Below are 18,833 nucleotides of genomic sequence, written 5' to 3'. Positions count from 1 at the left end.
GACGTCAGGCATCATCGCACACTTTTGAAACCTCGCGTCTGGCCGCGATGATACATACGTTGCTCATAAATTTCTTTGATGCTATCCTTCCAACAATAATATCTCGCCAGCAAAAATACGCAAGATGGAAATCCCTGGGTACGACGCGTTGGTGTATTACGCCACACCACCCAACAGCTACATTGGCACCACCATCTTCCTCTCCTACATTGTCGCGGCACTTTACGCGACCATCAAGACCAGCTACTCGCTCTACGCCCAGTATATAGCCATATTCAATATCTCTAGCCCGTCAAAGGATGAGAGGCTTAATGCAGCAAAGACGGCGCGAGCGCGTCACATCAAGATCTACGCGTTCCTCGCTTCGATCAGCTTCGCGACATTATCCTACCACATGCTCATGTTCCTGATCACGCACTATCTGGAATGGAGCGGCGATAAGAGCAGGAGCTTTAGCAACGTCAATGTGGAGAAAGTGAAGAGGTGGATGTTGGAATCGACTTTGTTCCAGGATTTCGCGCAGGATCTGGTCAAAGATGCGCCGAACGCGGTATGGACGCAGGCTGCGATTCTGGGAACATGGTTCTGGAACATATACATGGCACAGAAGGGTACGCATGCCCGTATTGGAGAGATCGAGAGTGGGCTAATGGATGTGTAGCGAGATCACGCAGATACGATACGTCTACAATGCGCACGTATATCCTGCTAGGCCAGATCCTACCCATTTCCTTTACAGTTTCGCTGTTCCTGATTCAACTCCATCTTTCTTCTCCGGATATTGCAGTCGCAAAAGAAGCACCCAAACCCGATGTTACGACCAAACGTCGCAAGCCTATAGCAACACTGCAAATCCCGAACATTCTTCTCAACGCGGCTCTACTCGCACTTCCAGCCCTACGATCCAACTCAGTCTTCAGCGGTTTACTTCTTGTAACTCGCGCCGTTTTGTTACTTCCTCACTTTTCGGCCATGAGCTTGAGGGACGCAGATGTTGTTAAATGCATCACTGTGTCTGGTGGATTTGCGGTTGCAAATGCGGCGATGATGAGGAAAGACCTCACCCCTGGCGGCATCGTGGGGTCTTTAGTAAACGGCGGATACGCAGTGAAAGCTTTAGGATGGGATGCGGTGTTGGGAATCACAGTCTATATGGTATTGGAGTGGGGCGGAGGAGTTTAAGTTCGCGACTGGCAGCCTTCTAGTTATCGATTTAATGCAACGTTCATGCTGGACCGTCGAAATGTGCCTGAACTACTCCAAAAAATTCCTGAAGGTAGGCTAGTCCGACGAGTCCTTGAGAGTCATGGTAGTGTGATATATCGCATCGAATGGATGCTAGACATCCTTGCCGTAACTTAGAGCAAGGCCCAACCAGCCCAGTAATCCTCAAGACCTGTTAGATTCTGCATCATCTGATCCAAAGGCTGTGTATAATCCCTTTCCAACATCTGGAACATGCGGGAGTCATCTGCATACGGCCTCTTACTACACCAAAAAACCTCAGCGCCCATAGCATACAGCCCATGAATGACCGGCGCAAGCAAATTTTCGAAGTAAGGGAAGAGAGATATGTCGCTCCTTGAGCCTATGCGGAAGGCAAGATGAACTACCTTCAGCTTCTTGATGCTTAAGAGTGGAAGAAGCGAGTCGACAAACTGTCGCAGCAGGCTACCATAAACTCGGCCGCTAAGCAGCAAATCCAGCCAACGCGGGGATATCTCCACCTCGATGTGTGTGATGTGGTCGCGTGGTATGCATTTCGTGCCCAACGTGTCCTCGTCTAGGATGCGCGAAATGTCTTTGGCGTTTTGTAAGCGCACAAGCGTAGTGCGATAGAGTGTTGCGGCAGCTTCCACGGCGAAGGCTTCGTCGACCCAGCTTTCATGGACAAGAAACAAATTGCTGGGTAATGCCATGTCGCATACTGTTGCGCATATTGAATCACAGTCGTCGGCTTGGTATGGACGGCACTGATGCCTAATCTGGAAGCCCAGAAAACGCCGAGGGTTCTGAATGGTGAATATGTGATCGAAGATCATACGGCGGAGTTCTGGCGGTAGTTTCCCCACGAGCAAAGAGGTAAAGGGCCGACACCAAGCCTGACTGGCGACTTCAAAGGCTTTCTTCAGGTCCCTGTTACTTCAGTCAGCAGATGACTTTGTAGCCCATTTGGATATCTCACGTTTCCGTGGTGAATGCGTTGTGTTCCAGCCGATCCTTCTCTCGACGAAGGCGCGTTTTGATCTGAGCCCTCTCTTCCCTGAAAGCTTCTTTCCTAAATGTGTCAGCAAAATGCTGTCAGGTGGGCAGAACTTGCTTACTTGGCTGCTGCTATGCGTAATCTATGCGAATGCCTACGGAGTGGTTTAGTAGACTATGTATGCAAAGGTATTGTGAAAAACAGATAGCCTTGCATCTGGATGTTCTGCACAGCTGACTCGAAATCTGCATCGTCGTTCATTTTGTCAAGCCGTGAGCAAATGGTGGGTTTGAATGCGTTGGAGAACATGTTAAATATCTGTGAGAGACACATCATCGCCACCCCATGGTACTGCGGTGAAGCACGCGTTTGCTGATGCATACGCGTTTTCGTCTCATTGCTATAGACTAACCAAAGACGTCTTCCTTGCTCGCGAACCTCGTGTTGGTATATTCAAACGTGTCGCACCGGCCACCAACCCATCAGTCTAAGGGCCCTTCAAATTATAAAATTAGCTCAGATCCCAAATTGACAATGCGGATGACTTACGAAAATACTGGCAACTCTGATCAGATCCTTGGACTCTTGTGCAGTATCGCTGAAGTTTCGCTTAGGCATGACAAGTTCGGTGGGTCCAGTGATGACATGACATCCCTTCTTGTACCAAGTCACCTTCGCACCTTCTGATACCAGATGTTGAACCAAAGGTGCCGTCGCCTCCTCAATCAATGGAAGAACATCGTCGTACTTGAAGTTCAAGACGAAGCCGACTTTCAGTCCCTTGATGTGCTTGATATGGCGCAGGTACCACAGAGGCTCAACCGCCTCGGCATAGTAATCTCGTGTTCGCGTGCAAAAGTTAAAGTTGAGCTCGATCTGAATGTTGCGCATGTGGTCCTTGGGCTCGCAACTGGTCTGAAAGACGTCGTAGTGGAGTATAGCCTTGAGTTTCAAGAGCCATTCCACACGGAGCAGTTTGGTACGGTACAAAGTCTCTGCCAATTCAATCCGGAAAGACTCGTCGACGTGCTGGTATACTACGTAATGTGGGACGTCGTCACCTAGAATGGTACGTCTCTTAGGCCACAGATGGTCGCTGCTGCTAAACTCTGCAAGGTCCCAAAGCGAGGGCGTAGTGACCAAGAGCTCCTGATGCTCATGATCGATGACTCGGCTCTCGAGGATGTACGTATAGATGATATCGCGGAGTTCTCGGGGTAGCTTGGCCATCATATTCGCGGTAAGATCCAAACACCAGCCTTGGCTAGCGTCTCCGCATACGAGTTTGAAAGATCTTTTGTATGTCAGCTCCCATTCTTGTGGATTCAATGGCTTGTGTCTTACCCCTGGAAGAAAGCATTTTTCCATTGTGCCATTGGATGCTCGACTTCGTTGCCCGGCTCGGTGGTCCGCGTGCGTGCTTCTGGAGCTCGGGTACTAGTTCACATCGTTAGGTTCAAATTCGAGATGAAACCAGCCGCTTCAGTTTCTCCAAGATGAAGGAAACGTGTGCATGACTGGGCTCATCATCGGCGTTACGCCGTGGAATCGATATGCTGAGTATACTTTTTCTGCTGTTTTAGTAGGCTCGATTTCCTTCGTCACGGCAATTGTCAGTAGTCAGAGTTTGCATTGGGCTGCAGCAAAGGTGGGCGGAAGCTCAACGACCGTTTGTTTGACAATGACTGTCAAGAGTGGTCAGTGCGTACTGAGCTGTGAGCTGTCAAGACCTTGCATTGTCTAGGCAACAGAGTCTCGAGTCACGTGTCTCTTCCGCGACAAGTCCCGAGCTCTCCAGGGCGATTTGGAGGAGGAGAGTGGGAAGCTTTTGGTAAGCACCACATAGAGCGGTCAATAGGATGGCTCAGACCGCCTTGTCAAGATCGAGTCTTGCGCGTCATACGTTCAACGACTCGGGGTAACTTTACTCTTGGATGACAGCCATTGCACGTATACTGTGCTCCAATTCATGATAATACTTCCTATCATCCGAGCAGTGACTTAAAGGCCTCGCTAATGGCCTCAAACTTGTTAGGTTGCGACAGCGCCCAGTTACGCACCTTCTCAATGCCCTCGAGATCAGCCCGCATATGATCACTCGAAGTAGTCCCATTTAGCACCACAACTCCTTGGTCTATAACAAGAGCGTAAAGCGCGACAGGCAGTCCGACACCCGCTACTTGAGCCAACGTAGCAACGGGCTCGGATCTTATGAGAGAAGGATTGCCTGTCAAAGTCCAGAAGGACTGATACATGATGTTGCTTTCTCGGCAGAAGGCGCGTAACGATACATCGTAGCGCGTCTGAGGGTAGAAACGGTTCTGAATAACCGATGGCTTGATTGTGGCATTCTCGTAGATGACCTGAAGAATGGGGAGTGTGACGTTTGAGATACCGAGACTGCGAATTCTGTTGGGCACATACGACTCCAGTAGTTTCCAGGCTTGCAGTGTTTGGTCAATGGTAGGCAGTGGGGAGTGCAGAAGTAAACAGTCAATGTATGAGGCATCGTCTGACTCGTCCTTGTATCGCAGGTTCTTCAGTGATGATGCGACGGATGTGTGTATCTGGGTATCCAACGGCGCGTCAGGATTGTAGGGCATGTTGGTCAGATCTTGGCCAGCAGGGGTGGTGTACTTTGTCTGTAACTGTGACGCATGAGCATCAAGTGAGTCCGATCTCCGTTTAACCTACGTATAGTTGTCCTCGTTCAAGTATGCCCTCAGAGAACACCTCACGAAGCGCTTCGCCGACCAAAGGTTCCTGGTAATGCCGTGGTTGTGCAGCTGTGTCGACGCGACGAAAGCCTTGGGCGAGAGCTTCCTTGACCAGCCTCTTCGTTTGATCTTTCTTCCAAGCAGTACCGTAGATGAACGCAGGCTTGTCATCGTAAAGACGTGATGCCTTTTGATTCGTTGAAACAGAGGCCATGTTGCGCGTGGTCAATGATGGAAGGATGTGGCAGGGCTTCAAACAAGATACAGGGAAAGAAGCGCCGAGTCTACGAGCAGATATTGGATTCAGACATTTGAATGTCATATCGCAAGCGCATGGAACAGACTGATGTAGTTAGCTCATACCTCCACGTCGGAAGTGACGATGCAAGGTACCAAGCTGACTAAGCCAACGGTGACGCTTGCTATCTGACATGAGCCCCACCAATGTTCCGATCGGACCTCCATCATCCCGACCAGAAAGTGCTCGAAGTACCACGGCCAACAATCCCTCTGTTCTAGAAACCCGCCTGTGCACTCCCCCAGCTCCAATTCCAACCCCCATCAACTATACAAGCTGAACAAACACCATGGGTCGCCCAGACGGACCCCGCGACCCCATCGCCGGCCCCGAAACACCACAACCACCCTTTCCAATAAAGCTCCGAGGACCTGTAGTAAAAGGCTTCGGACGCGGAAGCAAAGAAGTACAAATCCACAAACCCTCTCAAACATCACGCCAAACTAACAAGAACAGCTAGGTATCCCCACCGCCAACATCCCGCTCTCAGGCCTGAGCATAGGCGGGCACGACGAGTTAGAATCCGGCATATACTATGGCTGGTGCACCCTGGACACAACCACAATCCCCACCACCACAACCCCCTCCAGCGTCCCCAGCGCGACAGATGACACCTCAGTCCCCACCCAATCGTCATCTCACGCCGTCCTCGACCTCGAATACTCTTCAGAACCGCCCACGCCCTCCACCATCTACCCCACCGTCCTCTCCATCGGCTACAACCCATACTACAAGAACAGCCAGCGCAGTATCGAAATCCACATTCTGCATAACTTCAAAGAAGACTTTTATGGGGCGCAGCTCAGTCTGATGATATTGGGGTTTATACGGCCGGAGTACGATTATGTGAGTAAGGAGGCGTTGGTGGAGGATATTAGGGAGGATATTCGGGTGGCGCAGAGGAGTTTGGGGAGGGAGGGGTATGAGGTTTGGAAGAGGGATGAGTGGTTGAGGGGAGGGGAGGATGTCAAGGTGAATTGGAATCAGGAGGGGCAGAAGGATGGGATGGGGGTTGCGCAGATGATTAATTAGGGGTAGTGAGTGATGGTGTTCGAGTTGAAACAGGGTTTAGGCATGTGCGTAGCGATGGATGGTGGTACGAATGAACGGAACATTATTATCATACTGTTGTTCTAGCCGTGGAAAGCATTGGTATCGCGCCTATGGTGGCAGCTCGTCTACTCCGTTTACGCCTTCATGTGCGTCCTTGAACACCTGGAACAAATAACGAGAAATAGCATACCAAGCACTACCTTGCATGATGCACACGTCTCGTGAGACGACTCTGGTGTCCATGCATATGCGCCATCGTACCCAGCAAATCAAAACCATAAAAGCACTTTTTTACTGCCGCTGTGACAGGGCCACATGTCAACCTTGAGGTTTCCGTCATCCGTGTATATGAAGGTCGTCGTGTTATCAAAACGTGAGTTCAAGGACATCTCAGATGGCGTTTTGCGAAAGGTGGCCAGTCCTAACTAAACAAGTTGTTCACTGCAGTCCTTTGTCAAGAACAGGCATAACCTAAACAATCATTAGCACTTGACCTACAAATAACTTCAAAATCCAACTTACACTCATACAAACGAGCACAGGCATATCAAACATATCGCGCTTGATATGCCACCAGATCATACAATCAACCATACCATTCTTCGCACCCAGCCGCTGCATGGCACTCTCGCCCTCCACCTTGACAAGCGGATCGACCTTGACATCAGCACCAGCATTTGCATTCTTCATTTCCTGGATGCGATCCATGTCTGCCTTGGTCTGATATCTGAGCATGTTGACGCGTTGAGAAGCGTAGCCGTGAGGGTCCTGGTAGCACAGTTCGGAGAAGTGTTGTAGGAACTCAAGGGCGGATTTGGGGTCCATGAGCTCGATGATGTTGACGCTGGGTGTGGTCTCGGAGTCTTGCGCGGTGAGGTTGGGTGTGGTGTTCTGGGTTGAGCCGGTGTCGCTTTCGCTTGTGTCGCGGTTCGTGCCCGTGTTGACGTTGAGGTTGGCTTCCTGGCCCAGGAGAACGGATTCTTTCCAGCCCGTAAGAATGGTAAACTCCTTGTTGATACCGACAATCTCGCCTGAGCGACGACAGATCAAGAACGGTGTGCCAACTTCCGCAAAGTGATCTTGCAGTGTCATGACCTGACGCTGAAGACCCATTTCTTGATGGATCAAGTCGTCTCTGTTCAACTCTTCCCGCACTTGTAGCAATACAGGTCGATAGTTTTGTAGATACTGTTGTGCCTTAGCGACCCAAGGCCTCGAGTAGTTCTTGTCGATCAGCTGGTAAAGCCTGTGGTAGCCCTTAACGTAATCGTATGGCTTGGTAACCCCTTGATAGATGCTCTTGGTATCGCGTTGTCGCTTGCGCACGCCATTAGAGTGTATCGGCTGAAGTGCTGTGGTCGAAGGTCTGTTCTCGTGTTGTGATCGATTCACAGCAGGAGAACGCTGCGCATGCGGTCGGTTGGTGTTGGCGAAGAACGCTGCAGTCGCCAGTGGGTTGTCACCCTCGAAAGTAGACGCGTCCGTAGAGGCTGGGCTTGCTGTATGGCTAGCAGGCCCTTGACCTATAACGAATGCATGGGGACCACTGAGGCTGTCGTTTCGAAGACTGTGGTGATCGTGGCCAGCGGTGTTTGGCGTGTGAACATGCATGCTCCCTTGCCGCGAATGTGCGTCTTGCCATTCGCCTGCTGGAAGTCCGTTCGCATTGTATGCCATAGCGGTTGCCGCGTTGTTCTGGTCCGCGTAAGTTGAGGGCATCTGTGTGTTGTACATGTTCACAGCTCCGTTCATGTTCATCATCGCGTTATCGTGAGGTGCGTCCACTGCGCCTGATGACATATGACCAAGCATGCCAAACTCCAGTGCTCCATAATGGTTTCCGAAATTGAGGCTCGAGATGTCGAAATTGAACAGTGCGGGGTCACTTGGGTCGAACAGAGGTCCAAACTGCTGCAATTGGCCCTGCTGATTTTGAGACAAGGGGTTTGGTGTGTTTTGTACTGGACCGTGATGTGTTTGGTTGAACGGAGGTGATATTGGCGACTGTTGATTGCTGAAAGCGTGACCGTCTTGAGCCACGGGTATTTGTCCTGGTATCGAATTGGGCGGGTAGAATGCCGCTGGCTGGGCTTGGTTGTACATGTTGCTCTGCGGAGAGACCGAGACTGGTTGTGTGTCATGACTCGGTATTGGTGTTGGGCGGTTGCCGTTCATGTATGGGTAGTGGCCGCCCACACCGGGCATGAGCGCTCCATCTGGCGCATCGTGGAGATACTTGGCCTTTTTGCGCACGCCGTCCATGCAATGATCTTGGAGGCCGCGCTTGATGCAGCGATTGCATGGTCTCTCGTCGCCTAGAAGGTGTCAGTCCCGCCATTTAATGCAATGGCTCATAGTTGATACTCACCACACGTCAGATGGGCTCGCTGGCAGGCAAAGCACGCTCTCCGCGCCTTCTTCCTCCGCGGTCTTAGAGGGTCTTTTGCATTGGACTTCCCATTGGTAGGCTTCTGGCTGGAATCGCCATCGCCAGACTGGCGGTCTGCAGTCTGTTCAGCAGCCATGTCGTCGTCCAAGTCGCTCCTGTACTCGGGCGAAGGAGAGGCATCTTGGGCGTCTGGGGTGGTCATGATATCCCCTCTACGCAGCGCAGGCACTCAGCCAAGCACGAACAGTCCCTGCGGTGGACGGAGGCGCTGAGAAGTGAGTCTAGTGCTGCGTGTAGCCGTCAATGGTGATCTTGGGGTGTTCCCAGCAAAACGGTTCAGCCAATGTGTCTGGGGTGCACGGCTGGAGGCGTTCCAGCTGCGTGTTTTAGAGTGCGATCACGCGTGCGTTGGCTGCTTGAACGGGCGCTGCCGTGGCACTCTGACAGGTCCAATGACGAGCTATGCAGGGGACCCAGAGAGTGAAGGGCTCTCAATCCGGCGGACAGGTATGGGACAGTGCTATTGTGGTACGGGGCCGGGGTCCATGTAATCGAGGGAGCATTCCAGGAGCACACAGAACCATGTTTGATAGCGAGATGCTACCGAGACGCGCTGCCCATGCTGCTGGGAGTCGAGTGTGGTTCTACAAGCGGTGCCGGGGTTCGTACAGTGAGCCCGCGGGAGGTGAGAGCAGCAGCGTGGCAGTCACGGGTGCGGCGGCGCGTCGAGCGCGGAAGGCGCGACACGATAGGGCAGTGGTGCGATACAGCGCGTGCAAGTCACGGTCAGCGCTGGGGCAGGGGCGATGGGCGATGGGCGATGGGCGATGGGAGATGATCGTCTGGGGAGGCCGGCTACGAGTCGCGACGGAGCGCGCGGTCGAGGCGATGGAGGCGCTGCTGGGTTTGACGAGCAGCCAGGGCACTTGCAGCGCTGTGTGCAGTTGAGAGTGGGCTCGCGGCGTCGGGCGCTGGTCGTGTGCGGTATATTGGACCTCTGCTGCAAGATGCGCGCAGATGCGATTCCCCGCAATTGGCTGTTCGAGGTTTGCTGGAAGGTGCAGCCCACGCAGCTGCCTCGGTCCCTGTCGACCGGTAAGCCGCTTGCTTGGCCTGCCGCTAGCCCGCAGTCACGCACTTCTGCTTCACTATTTGGACCTCGCTAGCTGCCATGGCGCCCTTCAGCCACTCTAGGGCTGCTGTCTGCCACATGATCGTCGTCAATACATAGGTGGATCTTGCTCAGTACATCTTTGCAGATTGGGTCCCCTGCTGCAGAAGGCCCTGCCCAGTCACTCGCAATTCCCACCGCGACACCTCATGCCACACAGCGCATCCCCAAAAAGCAAGCAGCCGGCATACCCAAAGTCCCTCAAACTCGGCTATGAGGCATGCATGCAGTGTGGGATGCGAGGCCTTGGCGTTGGAGCCCACTGGTATATCGCCAGCCTATGGGCGCGCTCGTATCACCAACTATAATCACTCGCTACACTTCGCGAGCTTTGTGTGCCCTCACTGTCTCCCTCACCGTGTCTCTGGCCTGCCGACCACGTTTCCTAGCACCCCGGTGCACCGCCCTCCGGCAACGGTACCATCCGCAGCCGCTTTCATCTTTTGTGCATCCGTTGTCCCTCGAGCTGGCGTGGCCGCCCTCGTGGCGCTCATGTTCTGTCGCACAAGGGCCCGGCCAACCTGCTTCATGTGGTCTCACGTGTGGGCGCAAAATCCTTGATTCAATAGAATTCTTTGGCATTGAACTGCCGTGTCACTCGCTATTATTAGTCCTCTTCCAGTCAAGTCTGCCACATGCCCTCGCGTCACTTCCATGCCCACTATGCTGATGCATATCGACTGCCTCCTCTGAGCCGCTTGCCATATCGAAAGAACAAGATTGGAAAGCTGCAACAATATACGTTAGTGATTCCCACGGCCATTCTCTTGGGTCTCTTACGGTGCCATGGCCAGCGCAAGGAACGCAAGCAGAGTAGTTGCCCACTGGTAGCCGAGATCTTTTCCGAATCAGTGACCGCTCTTTCACCATGGTGTACCGGCCTAGGGACTTACTGTTGTACATCTGAACACCAAATAGTCTATGTCGTCAATTAGTAATGAAGTCTGCCCCAACGTTGGTGCTAGCTTACGGGAAAGCCGCAGCAAAGTACGACCGCGCGAAGCTGTTGGCCGCGAGAGCCGATGCAGCGTAGACAGGGTACTGTTCGGCGAGGTCACTATCTCTGTACCCAAGAGCCTGGTCCGACTTCGGTGCGTGGTGGGACTTACAGCTTCGACCAAGAATGTGAAGACCCCTGAATAGACCCAGATGACACTACGTCACGGACACGGTCAGTGAGCTGTTCATCGACGATACTTGAAGCGTCTAAAAGAGGAAGACCTACCCAAGGCCAAATAATGCTGAAAAGATTATTGGAACTGCAGTGTCATGGTCAGTTGTTATTGCGACTGGACAATATGCACGATGATGTCGTACCTATCCAGTGAACCTGCGGAAACCAGGATGTTAGCCATAGAATCGTCCATGCCATGAGCATTCTAAACTTACTGAGGAGTATGTCGTCCACCCAAACCCTGCATACGTGTGATTAGAAGCTCGTTCGAGTCGAGGCCATGCAGCGCTTACCAAAGAGTGCGACAGGGACGACCCAGGCCCCAACAATAGTCGAAGGGAGCCGAAACTCAGGTTCCGAACCTCCGGGCTCGCCTCCTTGCTCCTCGCGCTGCCGCACGAGCCTGCCGTATATCCTTCTCCAGAAAGGGTCCGTGGAGACACCCGCGAGCATGCCGACCAACAGACCCAAGAATGCGAGTCCAATCTGCGAGATGCTGAAGCCATGGTTGTTGCCGAATACGAGAGGAAAGGCGCCAAAGAAGAGGTACAAGATACCCAACAGAATGGCCGACAAGATGCAGAGGCTCAAGCACTAGATCACAACAGTCAGTCCACCAATCACGGCTTCCCTAAGCGCGGAGACCCACCATAGGCTCGAAGAAAAGAAGTTGAAACGGGCGGATGCATGACCACAGCACGGTTTTGGCGATAGACCTGTCCATCTTCTCGATAGGCGCTATCCACTCTGGGTTGCCGGTTTCTTTTCGCAGTCGAATCGCCTTTCGCCGGAGCAGAACGGGGTGGTACGTCTCAGGCACGAAAAGAACGATTAGGCAAAGCTACGAGACTAGCATTAGTCTCTGGTGCACATGGTGTGCAGCACAACCTTACCTGAACTCCAGACCAGATGATGAGAACGTAGAAACACCTGATTGCACGTTAACAACTCGCCGATTTCTCCGCAAGAGCTGATTGACGGCACTCTCGATACGAGCATCAGGGGTAGATGCTGCCAGCTCGCCCAACGCCATCGCAGCTGCAGGTGCAGTGTCGCAAGGGTGGGGTTAGTGGGCCTGGAATAAGCACTTACCATCTCCATGTAGTATTTTCCACAATGAAGCCTCCTATCAGAGGGCCTACCTCTGGCCCAACGAACGGGCTGGCTGTGTAGACCATCATGGGCGCAGATAGTTCCTACACTTACGTCAGATGTAGAGGGCTAGCGAGCATCGAATGTACTGACGTGTTTCCCGAACATGTCACCAACAGTACCTCCAGCAACACTGAGGAAGGCTGAGCCAGCTAGGCCGTCCAAAAAGCGCGCAACCAACATTGTCTGGATGTTTTGTGCCACAGCGCATGGTATCATCCAGATGAGGAAGAATGTGAATGAGCAGATATAGATTGGCCTTCGACCGTAGAACTGGATCATGTTAGTAGATCACGGGTACGGCGAAGTGCCGTTAATTCCCGGCAGCTGTACGCACCTCCGAGAGTGGACTTAAAATCATCGGTCCTGCGCCGAGTCCCGCAACAAACATAGATAGACCAAGCGTGCATACTAGGCGCGAGGCCCCAAACTCAGGCTCCAGCTGACTATACGTCGACGTATATAGCGATGAGGTGCATGTCCTACATTTAGCATTCGTTAGTTTCTGCGTGTGCAACGGTTCGTATATGAGGTTGATGACGTACACGCATAGTGAACTACTGGCGCATATCAATACGATGAGCCATCTTCGTAGTTTGCCCATGCTCCGAGGATTCTCTGGGTCGGCGTCACCATCCCAAGTCACGAGGTACGGTTGCTCCGTTACGGGTCCCGGCCTGGAATTGTTCGGTCCTTTGGCATTGGCTTCTGCGTCGAGGCATGTGTAGCCATCTCCTCCAGCTCTCGAGTGGTGCGATCTGACAGTCTTCAGGCTCCTTCCGTCTTGCGAACGTCTGCTTTGGCTGCGGCCTCTTCCAGCTGTTGCGTCATTCTCCTTCGTCGGAGACTGCATAGCTCCGTCATGACCATCAGCTTTCTCTTCGTCGATGTCGGCGGCAGATACTCCTCTCTTCTCGTACTCGCTTGACGCGCTATCTTCATGTTGTTCGCGTGTCGAGCCAAGGCTCGTTCTCTCCTTCGACTCCATTCTAATCAGTCTCGCCGTCGCTCTGGGTATTGGAATGGAACGAAAGGTCCGACGAGTACCAAAATCACCAACGACACGCCAATCTTTCAGAAACTGCTCCACTCTGAAAATGACTAGTTGCCGCTCGGATATAACTCGCTAGTGTTCTCAAAGACCCCTGATGACAAACCCTGGTTATGCGACGCGATGCAGGTTCAACAGGCGAAGGAATGAGGTGGGAAACGCGAAGACAACATCACTCTTGGAGCAGACATCGCGCTCCGACTAAGCTTTCAAACCGCGCCGCGGCGATCGGCTCAAAGGCTCTGGAGCCACTCGTGGACAGAGTGGGGTGGCGTCTTCCTGCCATAACGGCGCCATCCTGTCTAGACTGCTGGGGTGCGTATGTGCGTCATCCGGCTAAGACATCTGCTAGGGTGCTGACATGGACATGTTGATTTGCGATGCTGGTATGTAATGCGGATTTAACGCGCGAGCGCGCCGATAACGAGTCGCATCGCAGACACACGTTGATCTGGCGATAGAATTCGTCGTCTCTCGTGAGCGGCCTTCCGACGCTGCTTCCGACGTTGCTTCCGACGGTGCGATTCATGTCTTCGCCCTTGAATTGCCGCGATCGGCGCAAGACCTGCCGATAGCTAAGACTAGCGGGCCGTAACTAGCAAAACCATCCGTTCGGAAAAGCATTTGCCCTGGTCCCTGGAAACTGCTATGTGATAACGTCTTTCGACCTCAAGTTCCTCATTCCTGAAATCCGCACAAGGACACTTACCGTACCTTCGCGTTGTAATCAGTTGCATCTATCAATCGTGTTGGAGTTGTTGTGCAACTGACGAGTAAGGGCGCACCTGCCCACCACCTGCACAATTGCCACCAACTTCAGGTCTCTTGACCACGAGGCACTTCTTCCTCGCTTTGAAAGCAGAGCGTAACATGTTGATGCTTTGTAACCTAGATGTAGTTGTTTCAGTGTAGAGATGACATCAGAAGTAAGTTTCTAACATACACGAACCGCCGCAATAACGGCGCCACGTGGGAGATGCACTAGGGGAGATGACAAACGCCGGCAAGGAAAAAGAAAGCATGAAGCCTTTCTTCCAGACGTTTCTAGGGTAACGCCTGAAGCGCGCGAATAATACGCGAATACGCCGCCTAGGGAATGGCTGATGCGTGTCTCTCTGGATTTGTCGCGGATGGCGACGTGGTGGGAATCGCGTTGCGCATTCGATACATGTGTAGTAATGCGTCTCATGAATGCCGAATAAGCTATTGAAGCTTTACCAGTCATCCACTACGTCACATGGACAGTCTACTTATCAATGGCTCTAGAGCAGAGCATGTACATATCAACTACAGAGAAAATATGAACGGCTTAGGTTATGCGCAAAGCGCTCTGGTGCTAAAGCGGAATTCATAAATACGTCCGTTCATCCAGCATTAGAAATCCGTGAGTAGAAGATCATTTCTTCATATTCGATAGCGTTTACATGCAGTCACAGTACCAGGTAGTTTCTATCATCGTGTTGTGCGGTAGACGTGTTCAGGAATCACCTACGCGAATTCAAAATGCTCGTAACCTAGCTGTAGATGTTCTCAGGTTGTATCTTGCCATTGTAAAAAGCCTTTTGCATCCCAGATATCAAGGACATACGCCATGACATCTAGTAGCTCCAAGCTCAATCGAACGGATTTCTGGTAACTCAGTGTCTCCCTAAGATACGTGTAATGCACCGAGCCTAGAAAGCAAGGGCGTCAATTTTGACATTGGAAAAAGTACATGGCGGTCAGAAGCTTGGCACAACGTCGGGACTTGGATTGTGATGTTCTATGTGGAGTATGATGTAAATCCTGTAGAGTGTGTAATCGTATAGGTAAAACGATTCCAGCTGTACGATGTCCTCGAACTGTTAGTCTAAATGTGATAATCCACCTGGCATACCACTGATACCTTGCCACCCATGCGTTGCCAATCCATGAATCGTGACATCTAACATGAAGATGTACTCATTTCCTGCCAGTCTACCATACTCCCCTTCCCTACATCCCTAACCGTACCTGCACTCTAAGCCATTCCTGTTGCAAACCACCAGTGCCAGCATGAGCCCAGAGTGTCTTCGGATGCATTGACGATGTCTCTCTACTGTTGCGTAGATTCCCTATTGGGCTACATTTCTTGCATGATCAGATTAGTACGCGAGCGCGAAATGGCATCTTTTCCTCCACCTTGCTTCTGCCTTTTGCTTGTGATGTTGTGATGCGACTTCAACTCCCTGCCTTTGCTTTTGCCTTTGCTGCTGATAAGGGGTCTGCGGATGCAGGTGCTGTGAGTTCGTGATTGACAGTTCGTTGGGGTTGTCGCTCCTGCGTCATGGAAAATACTGGAAAGGAAACGGTGACGCATGCGGTACGTATCGCTGCCCTCAACGCGAGCTCGGGAGTATGAGTAGGTAATATAGGTTGAATGTCGAGACAAGTTCCTGATGATTACAATATAGCCCATTAGATTGCGCAGGCCCAGTAGGTGTGGTCAGGAATGCCATGCATGGTGGACGTTGTAACTGGGTCGTCGCTTTGCGCCATTGCAGTACCAACGGAAGAAGTGGATCATTGGTATGCCATGGTATCACGGCCCGTAACACAATTACGATGCATTCGAGTGTTCATACCATGGTCGTATCGTCCCACACCCAGCATCCAAGAATATAAAAAGCCCTCGCATCCTCGTCTCCCTCTGTTCTCAATGAGCAAAACTTCTTCCTATTAAATGGCGGTATCCTGTCATCCGGTGGCAGAATACCGAAACACTCTTCCGGGGCTCAGTGCTGAAAGCATTGTTCAACTTTTAGCGAGACTGTCGTCAAACACATCTTCCTAAGCAGTCACAGCCATCAGTCACACATACCCAAAGCCCCTTTCGTACTCAGTTAGAATGCGTGGTTCTGAATACGTGTGTTCTCGACGGACTCGAACTCAACAGGCCGACATGACTCATCGGAGGCGGTGATGATAACGACAGATGGACAGGCATCTTTCTAAGGAGGGAATCTACACGTCCGAAACTGATGATATCTGAGCCTCAAAGATAAATGGTTGGGAAGTTGGGAGGGTGATGGTCGGGTGGGGTTTCGTGGTGGGCGCGGCGATGCTCGGGGGAGGTGTATTTTGACTTGCGGGTTGCTGCATACATGCTGTTGAATGTTGATAAGTTGCTACGGCATAAGACAATGTATACCTCAACCTTGAAAATATTCCTGAACAATGTTCTTGCAGATTGCGGTACGGGATGTAGTAAATCACTCATAAGAAGTGTCATAGCAAAGGAAACAGTTCGTTCGATTCAATCTTGTCATACCCACCGCGTCCAGCGCGTATATCCTAGTAATAGGGACAAGTAGTAGGCTCCCAGTAATGGCTGTCTAAACATTCCTCACGACCGCACGCCTCATAACCATGCGCCATGATCCGGTTGAAGGTGCCGCGGCTCTGGAAGCAGTGTCTGCACAGCGAGTTCCTCTTCCATTCGTCGCCATGGGGGTTCTTGTAAATGGAGATGTCGTGCCTCAACTCGTCGCTCGTGTCCATCAGGTGTAGGGGTCTTAAGTAGCTGGGGGTCTCAGGGGGTCCAGAGGACCCTGACGTATACCTTCGCGTGACATGTCGTTCAGGCGTTCTTGGCCGAGGTATTGTAGGCGCCAGGGTATGTTTTGGTGAGTCGCTTCGCAACTTTTTGGTCTGATGTCGTCGTCCGGCTGTGTCTTGGCTTCTCCCTCGCTTACGTGCTTCGTAATGTCAGCGCCTGGGTATGGTAAAAGATTAGATATACGTACGACACTTGACCCAGGAATCCTGATACGAAGCCGGCGTTAGCGCCGAATTTGGAGCCGTGGTGTCAGTCGAAGTTGAAGTTACCGCCGAAGTCGGAGGCTCAGTAGGTGAAGGCATGGTGGAGATATCAGAGTCGCAGAAAAGAAGTGGCGATTTGGAGGGGTCGGTATCCTGCCCGATGGCATTTGGTTGAGTGATGAAGCGCGAAAGTGGGATCTGTAGGCTCTTGAGCGTTGGTCGGGGCGGTCTTGGTGTATTACTTGTGGAGTCATCTTGTGACCTGATATCGTCGAGGAGCTGGCGCAGGAAGGATGTCGACGGCCCGGCACCGCTTGGGGACTTGAAGGTGTGCGGTTGTGTGGGTGTAGGCATCTTGATGCTCACAGAGTGTGATAGGCGATGGAGCTGGCAATGAAACTAATGCTGGCGCAATAAGATTGGGACAGGACTGGATGATGAGAGGTGGGAGAGACGCAGGGCTGAGAGATTGAAGTTCTCCAGTTGATGTCGTGCTTGGGGGAAAGTGTCAGCGTACAGAAGACAGGCAAGAGCGTTTGCCGTCACATGCGACTGCCCCGTATAGGCTTCCAAGGTTCCATTGGATGCACGTGTCAGCGAGAGAGAAATTACGTCTACACATCAAACGGGTCATGATGAAGTGAGATTCGCTACAAGATGCCACATAGCTCTCACCTGATATGGTATACTACAAGCCTCGTCTATCATGCAGAGGCCGTTCCGTTGCGCCTGTTCATATCGTGCATTGGTCGTGTTGCTCATGTCTCGGACATCTCGGTGTCCTCAGCCTTGGCCAGGCCGTGCTCCTTCAGCAGAGCATCGATCTCGTCCGCTCCCCACAGGTGGTGGTAGATCTTGCCTTCCTTTGTCCTTCCTACTGTCGCAAACTCAACTACACATTGTCAGTACTCTCCCGGTATATGGTCAGGCGATGAACGTACTCTTCTCGCTGCTCAGCTTGGTTGAGTCCATGGTCTTGCTGAGTACCTTGACTGCAAGCCCGCACGCTTCCTTCAGATCGCACTCCTCCTTGTAGTCCTGCTTCAACAAGCTCTGCGCAGAGGCGTTGTTCGCGCCGACACTGGTAGCCTTCCAGCCGCCGTAGTTGCCACTGGGGTTACTCTGGTAAAGCTGGAACTGGCGCTGGGGGTCCCATCCGGCGTAGATGAATGACACGCCGAACGGTCGGAGACCTCCGTGCTGCGTGTAACCCTGCTTGAGATCGCATAAGCGGCGGACGAGCTGCTCGCAGGGAATGTCTTCGTTGTAGGTGAGGAGGTAGCGTTGGGCGTTTTGACGGGCGTAGTTGATGAGGATGTTGGCATCGGCAGTCATACCTGCTACGGCGCAGATCATGTTGCTGTAGTACCATTAGTCGCTGTGTATATATGACCGATGGTCAACGCACTCGTTCAAGATGTACAGCTTCTCGGCCGATGTGTCTTGCTCCAACAACTTGCTGGTGACCTTCCTCTCTGCGGCGAGTACAATACCATCCTGGGCCAAGATGCCTAGCGCTGTTCCGGCGTGCGAGATGGCTTCGAGGGCATATTCGACTTGGTAGAGGCGACCTTCCGGGGAGAAGATGGTCGTCTATACATTGTTAGCTGTGTCCTGGCCGTGGTTGTAAGTATTTTCGTACCCTGGAGTCGTATCTCCGTGACATGATTGCGGTCTACTCTGGCGGTCTGGGTGGTATTGGGGTTGTAGACAGCAGTGGGCGAGGGAGAAGGCGGCGGGGAAGTCGGGGCGTGGGCTGGTGTTGATGGAAGCTCCAGGCACAAGCTCCTACGCAGCGCGTCGGCGATTCAGGCTGCTTGGCGCCGACCACTTTTTGGATCGCGC

The 18,833-nt window shown here is 52.3% G+C and overlaps 9 protein-coding genes across 9 annotated transcripts; 2 read left to right on the top strand and 7 right to left on the bottom strand.

Moving 5' to 3' along the window:
* On the top strand, positions 1–1,255 carry BKA58DRAFT_389958 (uncharacterized protein). The gene is made up of 2 exons (XM_046170800.1): positions 1–611; positions 662–1,255. Exons 1-2 carry the CDS (start codon positions 125–127, stop codon positions 1,180–1,182), a joined length of 1,008 nt encoding a protein of 335 aa, XP_046022630.1. The 5' UTR covers positions 1–124; the 3' UTR covers positions 1,183–1,255.
* A 103-nt stretch (positions 1,256–1,358) lies between these two features.
* BKA58DRAFT_471644 (uncharacterized protein) lies at positions 1,359–2,464 on the bottom strand (the record flags this gene model as incomplete). Its single annotated transcript, XM_046175240.1, has 4 exons — positions 1,359–2,136; positions 2,186–2,278; positions 2,325–2,357; positions 2,406–2,464. The coding sequence occupies 4 exons, from the start codon at positions 2,462–2,464 to the stop codon at positions 1,359–1,361; spliced, it is 963 nt and encodes a 320-aa protein (XP_046022629.1).
* Positions 2,465–2,488: 24 nt separating this feature from the next.
* Positions 2,489–3,883, bottom strand: BKA58DRAFT_225928 (uncharacterized protein). Its single transcript, XM_046166354.1, has 3 exons — positions 3,548–3,883; positions 2,753–3,497; positions 2,489–2,699 (listed from the first exon to the last, which is right to left on the bottom strand). The coding sequence occupies exons 1-3, from the start codon at positions 3,577–3,579 to the stop codon at positions 2,691–2,693; spliced, it is 786 nt and encodes a 261-aa protein (XP_046022628.1). The 5' UTR covers positions 3,580–3,883; the 3' UTR covers positions 2,489–2,690.
* A 305-nt stretch (positions 3,884–4,188) lies between these two features.
* Positions 4,189–5,134, bottom strand: BKA58DRAFT_413374 (aldo-keto reductase-like protein; the record flags this gene model as incomplete). Its single annotated transcript, XM_046172418.1, has 2 exons — positions 4,189–4,851; positions 4,898–5,134. 2 exons carry the CDS (start codon positions 5,132–5,134, stop codon positions 4,189–4,191), a joined length of 900 nt encoding a protein of 299 aa, XP_046022627.1.
* Positions 5,135–5,382: 248 nt separating this feature from the next.
* Positions 5,383–6,315, top strand: BKA58DRAFT_225917 (riboflavin kinase). The gene is made up of 2 exons (XM_046166353.1): positions 5,383–5,624; positions 5,675–6,315. The coding sequence occupies exons 1-2, from the start codon at positions 5,508–5,510 to the stop codon at positions 6,248–6,250; spliced, it is 693 nt and encodes a 230-aa protein (XP_046022626.1). The 5' UTR covers positions 5,383–5,507; the 3' UTR covers positions 6,251–6,315.
* Positions 6,316–6,327: 12 nt separating this feature from the next.
* Positions 6,328–8,992, bottom strand: BKA58DRAFT_225913 (transcription activator of gluconeogenesis). Its single transcript, XM_046166352.1, has 3 exons — positions 8,640–8,992; positions 6,794–8,586; positions 6,328–6,742 (listed from the first exon to the last, which is right to left on the bottom strand). The coding sequence occupies exons 1-3, from the start codon at positions 8,860–8,862 to the stop codon at positions 6,710–6,712; spliced, it is 2,049 nt and encodes a 682-aa protein (XP_046022625.1). The 5' UTR covers positions 8,863–8,992; the 3' UTR covers positions 6,328–6,709.
* Positions 8,993–10,492: 1,500 nt separating this feature from the next.
* BKA58DRAFT_320615 (major facilitator superfamily domain-containing protein) lies at positions 10,493–13,145 on the bottom strand (the record flags this gene model as incomplete). The annotated part of the gene is made up of 12 exons (XM_046167773.1): positions 10,493–10,559; positions 10,612–10,669; positions 10,725–10,750; positions 10,802–10,986; positions 11,221–11,246; positions 11,299–11,599; positions 11,655–11,846; positions 11,899–11,935; positions 12,098–12,201; positions 12,251–12,430; positions 12,495–12,639; positions 12,703–13,145. The coding sequence occupies 12 exons, from the start codon at positions 13,143–13,145 to the stop codon at positions 10,493–10,495; spliced, it is 1,764 nt and encodes a 587-aa protein (XP_046022624.1).
* A 3,330-nt stretch (positions 13,146–16,475) lies between these two features.
* Positions 16,476–17,221, bottom strand: BKA58DRAFT_389948 (uncharacterized protein). The gene is made up of 2 exons (XM_046170799.1): positions 16,973–17,221; positions 16,476–16,924 (listed from the first exon to the last, which is right to left on the bottom strand). The coding sequence occupies exons 1-2, from the start codon at positions 17,085–17,087 to the stop codon at positions 16,521–16,523; spliced, it is 519 nt and encodes a 172-aa protein (XP_046022623.1). The 5' UTR covers positions 17,088–17,221; the 3' UTR covers positions 16,476–16,520.
* Positions 17,222–17,561: 340 nt separating this feature from the next.
* BKA58DRAFT_365737 (proteasome subunit alpha type-4) lies at positions 17,562–18,743 on the bottom strand. Its single transcript, XM_046168875.1, has 4 exons — positions 18,631–18,743; positions 18,397–18,581; positions 17,930–18,348; positions 17,562–17,880 (listed from the first exon to the last, which is right to left on the bottom strand). The coding sequence occupies exons 1-4, from the start codon at positions 18,652–18,654 to the stop codon at positions 17,747–17,749; spliced, it is 762 nt and encodes a 253-aa protein (XP_046022622.1). The 5' UTR covers positions 18,655–18,743; the 3' UTR covers positions 17,562–17,746.
* Between the last annotated feature and the right edge of the window lie 90 nt (positions 18,744–18,833).

This window comes from Alternaria rosae (assembly GCF_020736505.1).
Source record: "Alternaria rosae strain MPI-PUGE-AT-0040 chromosome Unknown BKA58scaffold_8, whole genome shotgun sequence".
Classification (NCBI taxonomy): Eukaryota; Fungi; Ascomycota; class Dothideomycetes; order Pleosporales; family Pleosporaceae; genus Alternaria; species Alternaria rosae.
Note: the sequence above shows the minus strand (reverse complement) of the source record. Positions and strands in the feature narration are given on the sequence as shown.